The sequence below is a fragment of the Myodes glareolus genome, chromosome 7 (assembly GCF_982192425.1).
Source record: "Myodes glareolus chromosome 7, mMyoGla1.1, whole genome shotgun sequence".
NCBI classification, from domain to species: Eukaryota; Metazoa; Chordata; class Mammalia; order Rodentia; family Cricetidae; genus Myodes; species Myodes glareolus.
In genome coordinates, this window is record NC_142032.1 from 102,677,153 (window position 1) to 102,696,984 (window position 19,832).

The window sequence follows — 19,832 nt, forward strand, 5'->3', positions numbered from 1 at the left end:
TCCAGGTCTTTTTTTAGGGGGAAAATGGGGCGGGCTAGAGCCCCGTTTGGGTTCCGCCCCATCTTCTCCCGCCGCTCCCCCTTTCCGCCCCAAGGGTGGGAGGATGGGAGGTCTCGGCGCCCGGGGTCTCCGGAGCTCCCCGCTCGCACCTGGCCCGCCGAGTCGCAAGTTTGTTGACTCGGAGGGAGTAGCCCGGGCGGGGGCGGTGCTAATAATACCGTTCAGTCCCCAGTCGCGCTTTACAGTTTACACAGCTGTCACCTTCTTTACTCCTTAATTAATAATAAAAATAGCCGCCGTCCGGGAGCGCCCGCAGCGTGCCAGGGCCCGAGCATTACAGGCAGAGCCTCCACGAGTCCGCCCTCAGAACGCTACCCCGGTTATCGGGAGCGGGAAGCCGGGACGCGGGGAAGAGCGGCCCGAGGTCACTACGCGGGCGTGCGGCGCGGAGCTCGGGACGCGGGCGGGCGAGGCGGCGCGCGGGGCAGTCCGGGCTCCGGGGGCGGGGCTCGGGCGGGGCGGAAGGCGCGGGGTGCGCGGTGGCGGCGGATGGCCATCTTAAGTGGCCTCGGGGAGTCCGGGACGGCTTTCCCGGGCTAAGAGTCAACCGAGTCGCCCCAGAGGTGGGGCCTGTGCGAGGCGGCCGAGGCACTGGGACTTGAGGGAACTTTTTTCTAGATGGTCTGGAGGGGCACCCCTGGTCTGGACTGCGGGTGTGGGGCGTGGTGCCAGGGAACTTGGCGGGGGTGGGGGAAGGGCTCTGCCAGGCTTGGAGGGCCTGCGGGGACCCGTGCGTGAAGAACTTGAGGATATTGGACCGCGTGCGTGTGTAATCGGATCTCCTTGGATGGGGTCTTGTGGGATGTGTCAGGGACCGGAGTTTAGGGGTTCAGGTAGAAGGGGCTCTGATCGTGATCTCCACAAGAGTTGGGGAAACTTGTACGCATGGATGATAGGGATATTTGTTGGAGAGATTCATCCTGGTGCCTTCCTTTGAGAACCCTGATTCCTCAAAGCTGTGGGGGTGCCGAGTAGAAAGGACGTGTAGTAGAATCAGACTTTTATAGGGATTAAGGGTCATCTCATTGCAAATAGTTGGAAGGGTTGAATTCATCGGGGAGATCTGGGACTCTCAAATTGTCCCGGACTGAGTCCGGGGAACTGAATCTTCTTGAGGTGGGGGACAAGATAATTGCGGGGCTTGGGGAGGTGCGAGTCCTGTAGAACTTGTGGGGGCATCGTCCTTGCTGAGAGGTTGGGGGCAGGGGCGGCCTGGGCCCTGGGCCGAGTAGAGGGGGAGGGGACCGGCCAGCTCCTAGCGTCGCTCCTGCCCCTCCCCCGTCGCCTCTGAACAAACTTTTCTTTCTTTCTCTTCAAGTTGGGGCCGGCGCTGCTGGCGGCGGCGGCTGCGCTGAGTTGGAGGCGGCCGGTGCGGCCAGACGTGGAGCCCCGATCTCGGGCTCGCTCGGGCTGGTGGATCCTCAGGCCCGGTACCCGGGCACGGCCCCAGCCTCGACGCCAAGCTTTCCCGGGCGAATGGCGCGGGGCTGCAGGCATCGGCGGCGCTGAGCCCTAGGCGGGCCATGGCCTCAGTGTGTGGGACGCCGGGCCCCGGGGGCGCGCTGGGAAGCCCGGCCCCTGCCTGGTATCACCGCGACTTGAGCCGCGCTGCGGCGGAGGAGCTGCTGGCTCGGGCGGGCCGCGATGGCAGCTTCCTGGTGCGAGACAGCGAGAGCGTGGCGGGGGCCTTCGCACTCTGCGTCCTGTGAGTAGGGCGGGTGTATGCCGGAGTGTTCCTTGGTGGTGGTGGTAGTCGTTGTTGTGGGGAGACTGGAGTTGTGGGGCTGCAGCCCCGCCTCCACCGGAGAGGAGACCTTGACTTTCTTGCTGGGTGGAGGAAGGATACTGGGAAGTACTTCCTGCTGTTTGAGAGCACTTTCTGGAGCCTGAGGCCAGAGTTCTTAAGCCCAGGGTGGGTGTGATAGGAAGAAATGCTGGCAGTCTGTGGCAGACGTGCTTAGACTGCCCCGTGCCTCGTATGCACGGGGGAAAGAATGCTTGTTTCACAAGCGTGCAGTTCTTTTAAAAACACTTAGTGGTAGGCAGTAGGGGGCAGAGGGATCAGTGTTTGGATGCCCAGCAATTCCTTAGGAGTTTGCGGCTGTATATGGTTCTGGGGTAGGGTGTAATCGTGGGTGTTGAGAGAACTTGGGGAGGCAGCAGGGTGAAGCTGTGTGGAAAAGCACCTTCATTTCATGAATCAATGAGTGAGTCTTGGCTTTGGATTGAGCGCTGGTTATTTGGCCATGAATGAGTGCTGAGTGTAAAACTAGACTTGGCAGACTTTAGTGGGCCTAGTACTGTGGCTGTACCTGGTAGCTGTGTGTGTTTTCTGTTTTGCAGCGTTGTTGTTGTTTTTTGTTTTGTTTTGTTTTGTTTTGTTTTTGAGACAAAGTTTCTCTGTGCAGCCTTGGCTGTTCTGGAACTCACTCTGTGGACCTGCTGACCTTGAACTCAGAGACCCACCTGCCTCTGCCTCCCAAGTGCTGTACTGTACTCCCTGCCCCACAGTTCAACACTGAGTGGGCCTCTGTAGGAAGTGTCAGACACTGCTGTGTTGAGATCTTGTGAGAACCCCACTTCCTCTGTCCTCCCTACACTGTCTACTCCCCACCCCACCCCCGACATCTTTGGGAATACACTGGCCCAGCCTACAGGGACCATTTTTGGTTGTCACACTTGGGATGGGGCTGTGGGTATTTAGGGGCTAGAAGCAGAGATGCTGCTACATATCTGCTACATATCTGGCAGGAACTAAGACAACAAAGGATTATGGGGTTCCAAAGGCTAGTAGTGTAGACACTGGGTACTCTGAACAAGACAGTTGACCTGCTGAGTGAGGGGTCCTGTAAATCTCAGCTTTTGCAAAGTCAGAGGCCTACTCAGTGTGGAGAGATGAAAGCCAGATATCTTACGCTCAAGAAAATCTCAAGAGTCCTGCCTCCTAGCCACCTCTAAACTGATCCCTTAATTAGGGAGGGGACAAGGGCAGGTGCTGGATCAGCTGTCCGAGTGGGAGGGGACAGCTGCGGCCCTTGTCTGGTTGAGGAACTATTGTCCCAATGAAGAGAGATCCTGGTTCCATTGTCAAGAGAAGGCATTTGGGGATGTAGGGATTTTGTGTGTGTGGGGGGGGATAGCTTTCAGGAGCCTGGCAGAAGGGATCAGAAGCGGGTGGATTTCTTAGGCTTCTCAAATACATGCTTACCTATATACACATCACATGTACACAAACAACATTGAAGACACACCCCTGCCCTGCAGACAAACTGGCTTCTGCCCTGGTTTTAGGTACTAGCCAGTGGTACTGCCTTTTGTTTGTTCTAGGACCTTGAGCAAATAATTTTTCCTTTTGAACCCCATTTTTCTCATCTTGAAAATGGAAATATTAATATCCGCTTTACAGTGTGAATATGAAGTGTGGGGTGCATAACACAGTTAGGGTTTGGTTACTAGGGTGCTATTATTGTTATAAACACAGCTCCAACCACTACCAAGTGACTCCCCTGACTCAGGTAGGGCCAGCTTTAGAGAGAAAATGACCTTGTGGTGTTTGGTCCTCTCTGGAGCTAGCACCTGCTTCTGCCCAGCATAGACAGAGACCCCAGTACCTCTTTGAGGTGTGGAAGCCAAAGGAGCCTTCCATCCCCCACTTAGTGTGTGTCTGGCTCAGCTGTTACCTGCTCAGCTGCCGCCACCATCTGTCAGCACCTCTCTTGGCTTGGGGTTTCTAGAAGCTGAGTCTTCCGTAGGGGTCCCCTTGGGTCATTCCAGTTTTCTGATGCTTGAGAAAAACAGAAACCAAAGCCCTAGGTTGATGCCCCCACAATCCCCTGTAAAATCGCCCCTGGCACATCCAGAGTGGAGCCAGACACCAACATAAACAGACAGAGCCTTACATGTGTGTTAGCACGTTGCCCGTGCATGCAAATAGGCCCTTGTCAGGCTTCTGAGGACTTTTACTCTGGCGGGGGGCCCAGACTGGTACCACAGCCCAGAGGAGCTGTTTAGACAGCTGTAGAGGCCACAAAAGAGCTAGCTGCCTGTTGCTTCTCAGGCCCTGCAGTGGGTGGGTGTGGAGGCTGTGTCGGTCTGAGAGTGGGGAGGGGGCCTGGGTAGGAGGGTGGAAGTTGGCTGCACCATCATTAACTCTGTGCAGCCTGGACAAGTGGTTTTAGAGAACCCGAGCTGAGGGCCAGAGGCTGAGCCTAGTGACAGGAGTAAGTAGGAAGAAGATATCATTGCTATTCAGACTCCAGCCTGGGGGTGACAGGTTCTGGTCCCTGCTTTGCACTAGGTATCAAAAGCATGTACACACATACCGCATTCTGCCAGATGGAGAGGACTTCCTGGCTGTGCAGGTAGGAGCTCAGACCCGTGACCTCTAATTTTGGTTTAGCCTCAGGCTTGGGGACCTGCTGGCTGACGCTGCCATCCTTGTTGCTTCAGACCTCACAGGGTGTCCCTGTGCGCCGATTCCAGACCCTGGGTGAGCTGATAGGCCTGTACGCCCAACCCAACCAGGGTCTCGTTTGTGCCCTGCTGCTGCCCGTGGAGGGGGAGAGAGAGCCAGACCCGCCCGACGATCGAGACGCCTCAGGTATTGTTCCTCCTCCAGCTGGAGAAATCCCTTCCTTGGACTGGGGAGGTGGTTCAGTGGGTGTTGGGATGAGAGTAGGATTCAGATCCCCAGAACCCACATAAAAGGTGGGTAGGTGTGGTGGCCTTGGGCAGGGAATCCTTTAGTTTATAAATAAGATGAAGTGTGATGAAGGAAGCCACTCATAGTCTTAAGCCTAGATACCCATGCATGTGCATGTGCACGTGCGAGAACGCACACACGCTAACATGTGTTCACATGCTTGCATAACACACGTACATATCTATGCAAAGAAGAAAAGAAAATCCTCTCCTTGCCAGGCCCTTGACTCTCCGTTTCTTCCCATCCCTACCTCCTTGAAGTCCCACTTTCCCTGACCATGTCTTCTTGTCTGTGGACGTCTCTGACAGCCCTGCACATCCCTGTCACATAACACAGACTCAACTGCTGTCCCACTGTTCCCTGTCCACAGATGTGGAGGAGGAGAAGCCCCCACTGCCCCCACGCTCTGGCTCTACCAGTATTTCTGCCCCTGTTGGACCCAGCAGCCCCCTGCAACCCTCTGAGACTCCTCCAGCAGTTGAGAGGTAAGACCCTCCCAGTCCCCTCTGCTGAGCCAGAAGTCCCTTCTCTGAGAATTGTTTCCCCATTTGACTATCTAAGCCCCCCTCCGGGGACCCCATCCCATCTCAGCTCCAGAGACAGAAACTCTGGCATATTCCCCTCTAGCTGCCTCCAGTACCTGATGTACTGGATGGAGCAGGGGTGCTTTGGCAGTCAGGAGGACCTCCCCTGACTCTGCGTCTCTCCTGGAAGCACCCCCAATGGGCTCAGCACTGTGTCACATGAGTATCTGAAGGGCAGCTACGGGCTGGACCTGGAGGCTGTACGAGGCGGAGCCAGCAATTTGCCCCACCTGACCCGTACCCTTGTCACCTCCTGCCGAAGGCTGCACAGGTATCCTGACCTCTTCTGCTGCACGGTTACTACTATACACTGAAGGTGGAAATGCTACCCTCAGTGCCATGTTCCCTGAGTGATGGTCAGGGTAGAGAGTCTGACATCTGTGTCTCCCCTAGCGAAGTGGACAAGGTCCTGTCGGGTCTGGAGATCCTGTCAAAGGTGTTTGACCAGCAGAGCTCACCCATGGTGACTCGCCTTTTGCAGCAGCAGGTGGGACTGGAGGGAGGCTTCCAGAAGGTGGGACATACCTTGGAGCTGCGCTTGGGCCTTCTGCTTCGGAACTTTGTATACCACCCTTATTTTTCTCCCCTCAGAGCTTACCACAGACTGGAGAGCAAGAGTTGGAGAGCCTTGTGCTGAAGCTGTCTGTGCTAAAGGACTTCCTGTCAGGCATCCAGAAGAAGGTGGACTGACCTGCCCTTACTTGCCCCTGCAGACACTTATCCAGCATCAGTGGGGCCCTGCCCTGTACATCGTCAGCATGTCTCTCCCTCACCTTTCTCCTACCCACTCCAGGCCCTAAAGGCACTGCAGGACATGAGCTCCACAGCACCCCCTGCTCCACTTCAGCCTCCCACACGAAAGGCCAAGACCATCCCTGTGCAGGCCTTTGAGGTACATGGCAGGTGGGGCCACACAGCGCAGATGGTGGCTGGAGGCGAAGGGGGCACCATCTGCCTAAGGTCTTGTCGGCAGCCTTTCCGTTCCTGTCTTACAGGTGAAGCTAGATGTGACATTGGGTGATCTGACCAAGATTGGGAAGTCCCAGAAGTTCACACTGAGCGTGGATGTGGAGGGTGGAAGGCTGGTGCTGCTGAGGAGACAGCGAGACTCCCAGGAGGACTGGACGACCTTCACACATGACCGAAGTGAGCTAGAGGCAGAGTTGGGAGATGTGGGCAGCTTGATAGCACAGGTGTGTGTGACTCCTTTTATCCCTCAGTCCGCCAGCTCATCAAATCCCAGCGTGTGCAGAACAAGTTGGGTGTTGTGTTTGAAAAGGAGAAAGATCGGACCCAGCGCAAGGACTTCATATTTGTCAGTGCCCGGGTGAGTTGCTGCCTGTGCCAGGGTATTGGGGGCTACTGGAGTCTCCAGAGGATATCTCCTACTGGGATATGAGGTACGGGCCTGTTACTTTTGGTAGGGTGTGTATTGAGAATGGGTAGCCCGAGGTTGGATTCAAATACTAATTTTTGATCAGTATTCAGTAAGCAATTGCTTAGTGCTTTCATAATGTGTGTACAGTGGGAAGGGTCATGCCTGAGAAGGTCATGACCCTTCTCTCAAGATACCTGCCACAAATCAGGGTGTCCCTGTGGAAGAGTAGGATTAGTAAGTTCATATGGTCCCTGACTAGCTGCTGTGTTCCCCTCTTCCCCTGTCCCCAGAAGCGAGAAGCCTTCTGCCAGCTTCTGCAGCTCATGAAGAACAAGCATTCCAAGCAGGATGAGCCAGACATGATCTCTGTCTTCATAGGCACCTGGAACATGGGTCAGGCCCAGGGTTATAGTCGGGGAGGAGGCTGGCCTGGGATTGGGGCATGACCCACTCCTCTAATTCTTGCTGCCCCCCCCCACTCCAGGAAGTGTACCACCTCCAAAAAACGTGACATCTTGGTTCACATCAAAGGGACTGGGGAAGGCCCTGGATGAGGTCACAGTGACTATACCCCATGATATCTATGTCTTTGGGACCCAGGAGAACTCAGTGGGTGACAGAGAGTGGCTGGATCTGCTGCGTGGGGGCCTCAAGGAGCTTACAGATCTGGATTACCGCCCGGTGAGGGGGTTATCTTTCCTGACCTCTTGTTCTCGCAGACCTGTGTTTTCTGTTTGATTTCTTGTCTGGCCCTGGGGAGTACTGTTCACATGAATTTTCCTCAAAGTCCTGATGTTTCCTTTGGTAGACTAAAGTTGAACTTTGAGTTATTCATGCCATGGGAAGGGATGCTGTTCTTGCTTACTTTAGACAGGGATAGCAAGCCTTCCTAGCCCGTGATTGACAAGACAGTATAGATGATAGCAGCGGAATGCAGCCAGAGACCTTGACTTGGGGCAAGGATCACCCCCATTCTTCCCATAGATTGCCATGCAGTCACTGTGGAACATCAAGGTGGCAGTGCTGGTCAAGCCAGAGCATGAGAACCGCATCAGTCACGTCAGCACATCCAGCGTGAAGACTGGCATTGCCAACACCCTGGGTGAGCAGGGCAGTGGGCCTGAGGGTGACGTGCTTCTGGTCATACCTCCTTTTCAGGGTCCCCCCATTCTGCTTGGCTTCAGTTTTCTCTCATATGAGACATTTTGAACTTTGTATGTTCTCATTCTAAATCTCTCCCAGCCCCAAGGGAGACTCCTAGTGAAGGTGTATGTGCTTGTGCGTGTCTGTCTGTCTGTCTGTTCTGGGGAAGGAAGGATGCTCACTCTGCTGTTTGTAGGGATAGAGGACAGTTGGGATTCCTCTTTATGTGGTCCCTCTTCAGCTTTCTTCTTTTTCTTGTCCTGACAGGGAACAAGGGAGCTGTGGGTGTTTCCTTCATGTTCAATGGCACCTCATTTGGCTTTGTGAATTGCCATCTCACCTCAGGAAATGAGAAGACTACCCGGTGAGAGACTCTTTTCTCATCCTCCAGTTTCTTGAAACCCATTCCTTTCCCCATTGCCCAGACCTTGACTTCTCTCATTCCTGTTCCCAGAGACCTCCCATCTTCTCAGGACCCCTCTTGTCTATGCCTGACGTGGCCTTGGCCCTCTCTGCTTTCTCCATCTGTAGGGACCCTCAACCCTGCCCATCCCTGACCCCAACAACTATCACTTTCATGTTGTGCCTCCTTTCTGACTCTGGATATCTGCTCTGCCCCTCTACTGTAGGCGTAACCAGAACTACTTAGACATTCTGCGCCTGCTCTCATTGGGTGATCGGCAGCTCAGTGCCTTTGACATCTCTCTGCGGTTCACTCATCTCTTCTGGTTTGGGGACCTTAACTACCGCTTAGACATGGATATCCAGGTGCCAGCAGGGCCCAGAGGGCGGCTGTAAAGGAGGGAACTGGGAGGGAGGCTTGCATGGTTCTCCTTGAGAGGCAAGCCTCTGGTGTTTGTATCTGCACCCCAGGAGATCCTGAACTACATTAGTAGGAGAGAGTTTGAGCCCCTGCTCAGGGTGGACCAGCTCAACCTGGAGCGGGAGAAGCACAAGGTCTTCCTTCGATTCAGTGAGTGAGGGCCTGGCAGTGCTCGGTGATGACCCCGTGGCTTGAAATACGCCTGGATCTTTGGAGCCATGGGCTTCATGTGTCCTCTGCTCTCTTTAGGTGAGGAGGAGATATCTTTCCCACCCACCTACCGTTATGAGCGGGGCTCCAGGGACACATATGCTTGGCACAAGCAGAAGCCAACGGGGGTGAGTGAAAAATATAGATTGGGGGACCCCTCCCTCTGCTTTCCGGGAGTTAGGAGATGGGACGTCAAAGGTCTGGACCTTTCAAATACTACTTCAGCTTATGGCTTCCCTGAGGCCTTTGGGGGTGATGTTGGCTATTTTGGGAATCCAAGGAAGAAGGCAGGTGCTGGGTTTAGTAATAGAAGAGGAGTAGGGTTTTGTCAGCTCTGGGAGGGACCCATGTTGCAATTCCTAGCTGACAGGGCTAACCACATTGCCACTCCTGTCACAGGTCCGGACCAATGTGCCTTCGTGGTGTGACCGGATTCTATGGAAATCCTATCCTGAAACCCACATCATGTGCAATTCCTATGGTCAGAGCCTTGGGAAGGACGACGGGAGGCCCTGGTGGTCACTGTCCTGCCCAGCCCTCCTTTGGGAAGTGTAGTTCTCCTGAGCCCCTGTTCCTGTCCCCCTGAATAGGTTGCACTGACGACATCGTCACCAGCGACCATTCTCCTGTGTTTGGGACTTTTGAGGTTGGAGTTACTTCCCAGTTCATCTCCAAGAAAGGTGCCTATCCTGATGTGCAGACGTGTGGGAGGGCCTAGATGTGATGGGTCTGTGTGTGTGTGTGTGAATGCAGGGGTGTTTCTGAACCTATGATATCTAGGCTGTCTAAGCCTAGATCATCGGAGGTGGGGCATACCTGTGTGTCTGTATCTGTCACACATATGCTTTAAGTATGCCTGCAGATGTGGTATGGTGTTGGCACTCTGGTCCCCATGAACTTTTCATGCTTGGCATGTCTTTTTGCACTGGGTTTGGGTTTGTAGATCTCTCTATTGGCTTAGGACTGGGAGACTGCTTTTTGCCTTATCTTCTGATCTGCCAGGGTCCCTCATTTTCTGTCCTAAGCTCAGTATCCTGACCCTTTTGCTTACAGTTCTTCTATTGCTTCCTCAGGGCTCTCTAAGACCTCAGACCAGGCCTACATTGAGTTTGAGAGCATTGAGGCCATTGTGAAGACAGCCAGCCGCACCAAGTTCTTCATTGAGTTCTATTCTACCTGCTTGGAAGGTCAGAGGGGGCCATTGCTAGCTGTGGGCCAAGAGAGAGTGGGGATGCCGAAGGCTGCTCAGAGTGGTCAGCCCTCAGCTGGGTCCTCCCACCTTCACCCCAGAGTACAAGAAGAGCTTCGAGAATGACGCTCAGAGCAGTGACAACATCAATTTCCTCAAAGTGCAGTGGTCCTCCCGCCAGCTGCCCACGGTGAGACTGTAGGAAGAGACTTGTAGATAGAGGGGTGCAGAGAGCAGAAGGTAGAGCAAGGCCTAGCGGGTGTGTGTGTGCTTTCATACACAAATAAGGAGCTGTGGGACCAAGTTGTAGATTGTTTATTCATCTGTTTAACAAATACTTTCTGAACCTTTGATAAATGTCTAGTATTGTCCATTGATGGCACAGAAAATTAATTATAGTGATGTTAAATGCTATTAAAGGCCATGCAGGGCTGTGTCTTTAAGAGTGAGCATGAACAAGCCTTAGGGCAAGGGGTGAGAGGGACCCTGATTGCCGTGGGAAGGGCATGGTGGGCGTGGCGTTTAGGGCACGGCTCCTCACTGGCCTCTCTGTTCCTCAGCTTAAGCCGATTCTGGCTGACATTGAGTACCTGCAGGACCAGCATCTCCTGCTCACAGTCAAGTCCATGGATGGCTATGAATCCTATGGTGAGGGACAAGAGGTACCCAGGGGTACAGGAAACCAGGTAGCACCTTAGAAACGTCTGGCAATGTGTTGGTCTGTTGTATCTCCGTAGGAGAGTGTGTGGTTGCGCTCAAATCCATGATCGGCAGTACAGCCCAGCAGTTCCTGACCTTCCTGTCCCATCGTGGAGAGGAGACAGGCAACATCCGTGGCTCCATGAAGGTGCGGGTGCCCACAGAGCGCTTGGGCACCCGTGAGCGGCTCTATGGTGGGGGCTCCATTGGGCAGGGTGTGGGGCATGCAATGTGGTGTGGGCCAGGTGTAGGAGGGTAGACCCAGGGTGGCAGCATGTTGGAATCTTGTGGTACTCGAAGGTTCTGCGGCTATAACTGAGTGGGTCTACCCTGAGGGACAGCTGGGAAGGGACTAGATACTCCCAGTGCCCATTACTAATCCTCGGACCCAGGTCCCCAAGTCCTTGCTATGTTTCCCTTCTCTGTGTTTTACCAGAATGGATCAGCATTGATAAAGATGAAACAGGAGCCAAAAGCAAGGCTCCTTCAGTGTCCCGAGGCAGCCAGGAACACAGGTGAGCTAGGGTTATATTGGGTATCACAAGAAGGGACACTTGGGAGCTCCTGTCAGCTCCATATCATCTTCCCTCTCTTCTGTCCTCCCAGCAGATCTGGGAGCCGCAAGCCAACTTCCACAGAGGCCCCCTGTCCACTGTCCAAGTTATTTGAAGAGCCTGAAAAACCACCACCAACTGGCAGGCCCCCAGCCCCACCCCGAGCGGCCCCTAGAGAGGAGCCCTTGAACCCCAGGTGAGAGGAGAAGCTAGCTATCCCCTAACGCTGCTGTAGTCCATGCTGTGCCTGCTCTCAGGGCCCACCAGGTGACGGTCCGCTGTTACAGGGCTCTGACATCTCGGTGTGGCCCAGAGTCAGAGGGAGCACAATTAGTGTTTTCTCTCGATTCTGCCTTAAAAAAAGATGTAGAAATTGGTTCTAGAGTTGCGGCATGTTACCAAGGCCTGTAATCTCAGTGTTTGGGAGATGGGGCAGGAGGATTAGGTGTTCACAGTCATTTTTAGCTACAAATGAATGCAACAACCAAAGCAAACAAACAAAAACAGACAAAGCTTGAAGTTTGGAGAAGGCCCCGGCTCACCCTGAGATTTCTCAGTTCACGCTGCGAGGCTGTACCTAACAAAAGACCCCACTGGAAATGGTTCATTGCCAAAAGTTTGACAAATGCTTCTGGCTGGGGTCTTCTTTTTAGTTTATTATTTTGTACCGTGTGCATAAGTGTTAGCAAAGGTTCTGAGAATGTGGATAAGAAAGTTTATTAAGTTTTCCAAACCTAATGGACCTGGAAACTTCCTCCCACATAGCAATGTCTTGGACCTGGGCATCATGACATACACCACTCTCCCCGAACCCAGAAAGACTAAGGCAGGAGGATTGAGAATTTGAGGTTAACCTGGGCTAAATCGTGAGGGCTTGTCTAATGGGAAACAAGCGGGTAAAACACCAACCTGAACCTGGGTAGGATTCTGCAGAAGGGTCCTCACCTGTTCCTGGAGGCTTTTCTGATCTCTTTGGTCACCCTTATCAGATGCTTTTATCACCCATTTCAGCTCAAGTTTCAGTTATAAAATCATAAAAGATCTGAGAATGAGCAAGTGAGGAGGGTTGGGGTTTTGCCTTCTACACTCACCCTCCCATCTGAGAGATCGTGAAATCAAGAGCTCAGAGTGAGCCAGTGACTCAAGGTCATGCACAAGTCTGGGACCAGGACCCTGGTCACTTCTCCCCAGCTCCCTCCCCTGTACCCCAGTGCCTTTACTTTGGGTCCTGAACGTTTTCCTGCTCCCAAACTAGGTCGAAGCCAGAGGGAACAGCTGAGCTGGAAGGCGTGGCAGCTCCTCCACCCAAGAACAGCTTCAATAACCCTGCCTACTATGTCCTGGAAGGGGTCCCACATCAGCTGCTGCCCCTGGAGCCACCTTCACTTGCCAGGGCCCCTGTCCCACCTGCCACCAAGAACAAAGTGGCCATCACAGTGCCTGCTCCACAGCTTGGCCGCCACCGGACTGCTCGTGTGGGAGAGGGAAGCTCATCGGATGAGGATTCTGGGGGCACACTGCCTCCTCCAGATTTCCCACCTCCACCACTGCCGGACTCAGCCATCTTCCTGCCTCCTAACCTGGATCCTTTGTCAGTGCCAGTGGTCAGGGGCCGAAGTGGTGGTGAGGCCCGCGGTCCACCACCTCCCAAGGCCCATCCAAGGCCACCACTACCCCCAGGCACCTCACCTGCCAGTACTTTTTTAGGGGAAGTTGCAAGTGGGGATGACCGATCTTGCTCAGTACTGCAGATGGCCAAAACCCTCAGTGAGGTAGATTATGTTCCTGGGCCTGGACGCTCAGCACTACTCCCCAGCCCCTTGGAATTGCAGCCTCCTCGAGGGCCCTCTGACTATGGCCGTCCTCTCAGCTTCCCTCCACCCTGCATCCGAGAGAGCATCCAGGAAGACTTGGCAGAGGAGGTGTGTAGATCAGAGCTAGCTGCTCTGTGTACCTGATGGGCAGTGTTCCTTCATTCTGCCACTCAGAACTCACTGGTGTCCACAGCTCTCTTTGCTTGTAGCTGGATAATGGACCTTTTTGGGGGGCACATGGATCAGCTTCATTCCTTGCCTTCTTTCTCCTTAGAGCATGGGTAGAATGTGACTGTTTGCATGTGTTTCTCTGAGGAGCCACCCTTACTTAGTTCTCCCCCTAACCTGCTGTATTCCCTTAGGCTCCATGCCCGCAGGGCGGGCGGGCCAGCGGGCTGGGAGAGGCGGGCATGGGTGCCTGGCTGCGGGCCATCGGCTTGGAACGCTATGAGGAGGGCCTGGTGCACAATGGCTGGGACGACCTGGAGTTTCTCAGGTGGGGGCGGGGCTGGAGGTGGATAGGGTGGGGTGTCTGGCCTCAAGGGTGGGACTGCGGGGACCCTAGGACCTCCTAGCCCATCACCCAATTTCTTTTAACTCCTACAGTGATATCACTGAGGAAGACCTGGAGGAAGCTGGGGTGCAGGATCCTGCTCACAAGCGCCTTCTTCTGGACACCCTGCAGCTCAGCAAGTGATAGAGATGCTGCCAAGCTGCAAAAGCAGAGAGGACTTTCCCCTTTGGGAAAGGCATATGCAACCAGGGGTTAAAAAGTTTCCGGGAGTGTGACAGTGCATCTATGTCTATTTATTGGGGACCAGTATCCCCTACTGCCCAATTGTTTGGGATGCTCCCCGTCTAGCTTCTACGTCCGGGGTCGGGAGTTTAGTAGCCTGTGGGAGTAATGAAGCACACTGGCTACTCCGGTGTGGACACCTTCAGCCTCAGGGTGGTACGTGGAGTACAGTTGGGTACATCCTGTTCCCCACTTCCATCGATGTTTCCACTTCCCTCCCTCGGACCTGAGCCACAGGGGAAGTTCTTCCCTGCAACTCCTGCTCTGGGGACCTCGTCCGGAAATGAAGGAAGAGCCCAGAACTGGGCTGGGTTTATTTAAGTTTTTCTGTGTGGGTTTTGGGGAGGGAGGGCACATTAATTTTATTGGGGTGGGGCAGGACCTCGGCCTAAAATGCACATTTGCGTACTTCTGGCTGTACCTCTGCTCCATCCTGCCCTTGCCCAGGGAATACGTGGCAGACTGTGGTAGAGAGGGAGGGAGCCTCGATGGTTGTCACCGCATTTGGGGGCAGGGTTTTTGCCAACAGTTATCCCCTCTTGGGAACTTGGAAAGGTTTCCGGCTTGATGTCTTCAATAAATTAAGTTTTATTTGGATTGAGCAAAACCACCTTAATAAATAACAAATTTTTTCAAAGAAAAAAAATTAAGGGAAAAGGAAAACCACTTTGTTCCATTCCCGGACAGCCCTTCCCCAGTAGTGTGTGTCTATCCTCTGCACCAGATTGGCTAGGGACGGAAGGTGACTCCTTAGGAAATTGGCCGTGGGACCCTTCAGGTTGCTGATTTTAAGGAGTGGCTGGCCCAGGTAGCTGAAAAGTAGGAACTGCCAATTCGGCTTTTTAAGACCCTTTAAGATCGGGCACTGTTTGAGGGACAGGTGTAATTTGATCCCGGTGCCGAAGAAAGCCAAGCTAGAAAGGGTTTCTGGGCACCCTGGAAGGGGGATCCCGGTGTGGGTACTCCTCCGCTGGGTGCAGGTGGGTAAGGACGAGTGACCCTGGCTTGTTTTACAACGAAGGGGAGGCCACATCTAGGAATTAGCCACTGGAAAGTGGGGATGACTGGGAGTTTTCCAGGCAGGCGGCCGGGATAGGGAGGGACTGTCGGGTCCACTAGGGTAGGGGTGTCTCTTGGGGCAGGCTGGGTGCCTCCAGACGCCCGCGGCTAGAAGAGGTTTGTCTTCAGGGTGGGACCGGGCTTTCGGTGAAAAGAAGACAAAACTCCAGAAAAGGGCCCGGGGCCGGGCTCCGCTGGCTGCCAAGCCTTAAGCAGCTCTGCTGCTCCCGCGCCGGGCCCGCCGCCCCCACCGCCCCCTACCCCCGCCCACAACGCCCCCTTGAGAGGCTGGGGCCCGGGCCCGGAGCCCAGCGCGGCGGGTAGAGGGCTGGGACTCAGGCGCGGGCTGGCCAGGCTGGGTGCGGGCGGCGGCGGCAACGATGCGGTGCTGTCGGGCGTGGGACTGCACGTGGACTCCTTGGAGTCGTCGTCCTCAGACGAGCAGCGCGCCTCGCCCTTCTTGGCTCCCGTCGCTCCCGCCGCGCCTTTGGCGCTGGCCGCACGCTCCTGTTTGCGGAACTTGGCCCGGCGGTTCTGGAACCAGACCTGTGGGCACAGGGGCCAATCAAACCCAGAGGACGGTCACAGGGAGCACTTCAGTCCCCGGGCCGCTAGGCGCCTGTGAGACCTCGGTCCAGAAAGGATCGGTCTCGGATCACAACCAGTCGGAGGTCCACAGCCTTCCGCCCCGCCCTCCACCACTCCCTCTGCGCCCAGTCCTTTCTTCCCGCCTCTGGAGTCCCTTCCTCCAGGCCTTTAGGTTTTTGTTCTTACGATCTGCTCACCCGCAGACCCCGCTGCTTCTCTGTATGTTGGTCTCCTGGAGGGGGTCTGCTGTCAGTCTTATGACCCTAGGCATACTTTTTAGGAAGCTGGGCATTCACCTGGAGCATTCTAAGATAGTGAAGAGTGGGTCGGGGCCCTGGGGAGCCTTTTGTACAAGATGCCAATGTCAAAAAGGGCCAGTTGGAATTTGCATACCCAGGCCTCTCTTGTCCTCCCTGCAGCCGCCCCAAACTTTGGACAGGAGTCCAAATTGCGATGCTGAGTACGTCATCTAGAAGCACTGATTGGCCTGATCCTACCGTCTACCGTCAGTACCCTGTCAACGCGATCGCCTTGTTTCCTGGCTTCAGAGTAAAAACTCTCAAACCTCCGATTTAGCGGGGTGGTGGTGGTGGTGGTGGTACGGGACGGGATGATACGCAGAAAAATGTAGGAGGCAAATTGAAGCTACCCAGTTCCGGTATTTGAGAGCCCAAGTCCCGACCCGCTGCCTCTCCTGGTTGTTCAGCCACAACTGAACTGTCTTGGCTTGCAAGCTGTACCCTCCTCTAGCAAGCGCGTGCACAGCACGTGTGTGCATCCACGCACCTGCACGCGAGCCTCAGTGAGGTCGATCTTGAGCGCCAGTTCCTCGCGTGTGTAAATGTCGGGGTAGTGGGTCTCGGCGAAGACGCGCTCCAACTCCTTGAGCTGAGCACTCGTGAACGTTGTGCGGATACGCCGCTGCTTGCGTTTCTCATGCAGGCCCGACGGCTCCGGGAAGAACTTGTAGGGCACTGCAGGGGTGCGCGCGAGGGGGGCAGGGGCAATAAAAGTGGAGTGCGTGAGAAGCTGATCTCAGTCCCCCAGATCCTGTGCCCTGCCCTAGTGGAAATCGCATATAACTCCTCCCTCTTGGCTATTTGGTTCTTAACAGTCTCCAGCCAAAGTGTCCAAAAGGCGAATCATTAGGAAGACCTGGGGCTTAAGCGTTCCCTGAAACAAGTCAGAAACCCCAATCAAGGGTTCAATATTCATATCCCCTCCACCTTCTGCCACTGCCCTCTCCCAGCCTCCCACCTCCACCGGGGTGTTTCTCCTCTGGCACCCTCCCTGCGGGACTTCAGGCCCTGTTCTCTGATCACATGAGCCGGGTATGTCTGATGGATCTCATCAGCACCAGTCTCCCTGCTCTCCTTTGAGCCGATCCTGCTGGGTCTACCCTGCCGCCGGCCGGCTCTGCTGTGTACCGTTTCCGTCTCTCTCCTTTCCACGCTTTATTTCCTCAGTTCTGCCTCTCATCCCTGACCTCATTCTTCTCCAGATATTCCCTCCTCTTTTTCATCTTCATCTTCCTCCACCTGAATCTCTCTTTAACTTGCCCCTTCTGGGTCACTGCTTTCTTTGTACCCATTGAGGAGGGGTCTTATTCCCTCCTATCCAGATTGTTTTATTTCCTTTGCCCCCTTTATCCCACCCAGTCACCTCCTCTGTGTCCCATCTCCTCTAAATTCTATCCCAGCTCCTGTACCCCATGCAGATACCATCTTCAAATCCCTGGCTTAAGTCTCCATATTTTTTTGGGGTTCCTCAATCACCTTCTTTGTCTCATCTTCCCAAACCCTTGTCTCCAACACTCCATTTTTATCTCCCTCCGGCTTATCTCCTTTTCCAACTCTTTTGCTCCCTCTCCTCCATAATTTGTGTTCCCACCATCTGGTTCTTACCTCTGTCTCCCAACACTGTGTACCCATTTCACTCCCATCCGTTTCTCTCTACCTTATCCCACCCACAGTCTCACAAATCCTCTTCTCCGGAGTCTATCTCCCTGTTTCCTGTTCCCATTTCCCATCCTTGTCCAGTCCAGGAATCTTCCCACCCCATTTTGGCTCCTGTTTCCCTAAATTCAAGTACTTATTTTCCCATCAAGCCACAGTCCTCCTTTTGGGTTCCATGATCTTCCCAGGAGGGCAAGAGATATGGGATGAGGAAGCCGGGTGGGGCAGGCTGAGACTCTTAACAGAAGGGTTAGGGATGCCTGAAAGGCTAAGTGATGTTGAGGGTTGGAACAGGGACTTGCTTGGATCAAAGGACTTGAATGAAGGTGGAGGATCTGCTCCTGGGTTTTGTTGGGCTGTAGCTAGTCCAGGTTGGAGGGAAGGCAGAAAGGAAAGTGACTCAATGATAGAGGCTCCTTTCTTTTCTGTGGCTTTGGGAACCGGTTTTTGGTGGTGCAGTAGATTTGGGCCCAACAGGGCAGGTCTAAGGGCTCTAGAAAGGGCCCCATCTGTACAGCTCAGCTGCAGCAGGGATCTTTGCTGAGGGTGGCATCATCTAGGACACAGGTGGCAAGGATGAGAGTTGACTGGACTGAGCTTCAAGTCCATTCCGAGGATACGAGGATATGGGGAATGGAGAGGTTCGGTGGTCGCCTTTGTAGATGGGAAGGGGAGGGCCTAACTAAAGACCCAGGACTGGACCCATTTCTTTGATTCGAAAAGCACAGGGTAGGGATTTGGCATGGAGAAAGAGGGACAAGAGGATGCAGCTCATCCCTGCCAAGAAGAAACTCTTATTACTGGGGTTCTCAAAGTACATTGGAGGGTCCAGTCAGGGGCATGGTAGGGGGCGGCTTGTGGGTACAGTCACATTCACTTGCAGAGTAGGGCAGGGAGTGGGAGTTCCGTGGGATTTGGAGGTAGGGTTGGGACGGGACTGCGCTCACCTGCCGAGTAGGGCGCTGGCTGGTGGTCGCGTAGGGCGCCAAGCGCACAGTTGGAGGAGCCGAGCGCGGGGCAAGGTGGCCCCGCGGCGGGGAAGGCAGGCCGCAGGGGACTGTATTGGAAGCCGCCAGGCTGGCTGCAGGCGCCGAAGTCGCCGTAGGCGGACGCCTCCATGGCCGCCACGCACGAGTCGTACGAATTGAGGTAGGAGTAGTCCATTGGCCCGAGGGGGCGGGGGCGGGGGCCGGGCCGGCCGGGTCGGGGTCGGGGTCCCGGGTTTGGTGGAGTTCGGAATGGGGGATTCGAGCTCCAGGCGCAGAGGACCTGAGACCCACTCTGAGCACCCGAGAGTCCGCCCGCCCCGTCGCGGCCCGCACTCTGCCCGGGTGCAACGCAAGTGCAGTACCGCCAGCCCGCGCGCCTTTTAACGCGCAGGACCCCGAGGAGGGGGCGGGGCGGGGCGAACTCCGCGGGGCGGGGCCTGAGCGGCCCAGACCCCGCCCCTAGCCGCCCCGGCCCCCACACCCTAAAAGGTTCTTGTCTCCCTCTTAGGGCTCCCGAGGAGAAGGCGGGGCTGCGCGGGACCCCATCCCGAGAGTCCCTTATCCTATCCCAATCTGGCCCAGACACGCCATGCCCAGCAGGAGGATCCCGACCTCGTCCCTGGGCCTCCCACCTGCGGCCCCGTGGAAGCTAGGGAGGCAGACTCCGCGGTGCTGGTGTGAAGAAGTTAATTCAATTCTCTTCGATAACCAAATTATTCCGATCTGGCCCCTCAGCCCCGCCCCCAGCTAGGTCCTATCCCTGCGAGGACTGCAGAGGCTGCCCTGGAGTGATGGGGGGGGGGGGGATGGAGGCAAAGACGAGAAAGAGACAAGTGATAGAACCTGGGATAGGGACAGGGAGGGGACGTGGACACGGAGAGGAGACTGAAAGAAAAGGGGACAGACCCTGTGGTAGGGACAGAGAAAGAGGGGTGTATAGATTGAGACAAGGATGAAACGCAGAGGAGAGAAAGGCAGTGGTGGAGAGGGAGACAAGCAGAGAGAGGAGGCCAGCAGGATGGAGAAAGACAGGCATGGAGGCAGAGGGACACGGACGAACGTGGATGTGTACTGCAACCAGGATTGTGCTGGAGCGCCGGAGAAGGCTGAGGGACAACCATAGTGAGGCCACATACAGGATGGTCTTAGAGTGACAAGGACAGAAACAGACCAGCGGAACAGAGGCTAATGAGTGGAGAGCTGGGGTTTGTGAGCCAGAGCAGAAGGCGGCCAAGACATTGTGGTGGAGGCTGTTGAGGGGACGGCATAAGGGGAAGAAGGGGCAGGGT

The 19,832-nt window shown here is 55.1% G+C and overlaps 2 protein-coding genes across 5 annotated transcripts; one reads left to right on the plus strand and one right to left on the minus strand.

Moving 5' to 3' along the window:
- Positions 1 to 525: 525 nt before the first annotated feature.
- Inppl1 (inositol polyphosphate phosphatase like 1) lies at positions 526 to 14,559 on the plus strand. Of its 4 annotated transcripts, none has more exons than XM_048429461.3 (29): positions 526 to 623; positions 1,379 to 1,765; positions 4,358 to 4,421; positions 4,510 to 4,660; positions 5,133 to 5,247; positions 5,477 to 5,617; positions 5,740 to 5,833; positions 5,938 to 6,027; positions 6,140 to 6,238; positions 6,342 to 6,492; positions 6,567 to 6,673; positions 7,015 to 7,117; positions 7,209 to 7,405; positions 7,709 to 7,826; positions 8,135 to 8,231; positions 8,497 to 8,635; positions 8,741 to 8,840; positions 8,940 to 9,028; positions 9,300 to 9,381; positions 9,491 to 9,580; positions 9,974 to 10,087; positions 10,191 to 10,279; positions 10,650 to 10,737; positions 10,827 to 10,982; positions 11,225 to 11,303; positions 11,395 to 11,538; positions 12,598 to 13,264; positions 13,519 to 13,652; positions 13,763 to 14,559. In XM_048429461.3, exons 2-29 carry the CDS (start codon positions 1,584 to 1,586, stop codon positions 13,851 to 13,853), a joined length of 3,771 nt encoding a protein of 1,256 aa, XP_048285418.3. In that variant the 5' UTR covers positions 526 to 623; positions 1,379 to 1,583; the 3' UTR covers positions 13,854 to 14,559. The 4 variants fall into 4 exon arrangements, with proteins under 4 accessions (XP_048285418.3, XP_048285421.3, XP_085548938.2 ...); XM_048429464.3 differs by having other exon boundaries at positions 11,398 to 11,538; XM_085692811.2 differs by lacking the exon at positions 526 to 623 and adding an exon at positions 788 to 1,176.
- Positions 14,517 to 18,955, minus strand: Phox2a (paired like homeobox 2A). Its single transcript, XM_048429465.3, has 3 exons — positions 18,502 to 18,955; positions 16,386 to 16,573; positions 14,517 to 15,557 (listed from the first exon to the last, which is right to left on the minus strand). The coding sequence occupies exons 1-3, from the start codon at positions 18,716 to 18,718 to the stop codon at positions 15,120 to 15,122; spliced, it is 843 nt and encodes a 280-aa protein (XP_048285422.1). The 5' UTR covers positions 18,719 to 18,955; the 3' UTR covers positions 14,517 to 15,119.
- Between the last annotated feature and the right edge of the window lie 877 nt (positions 18,956 to 19,832).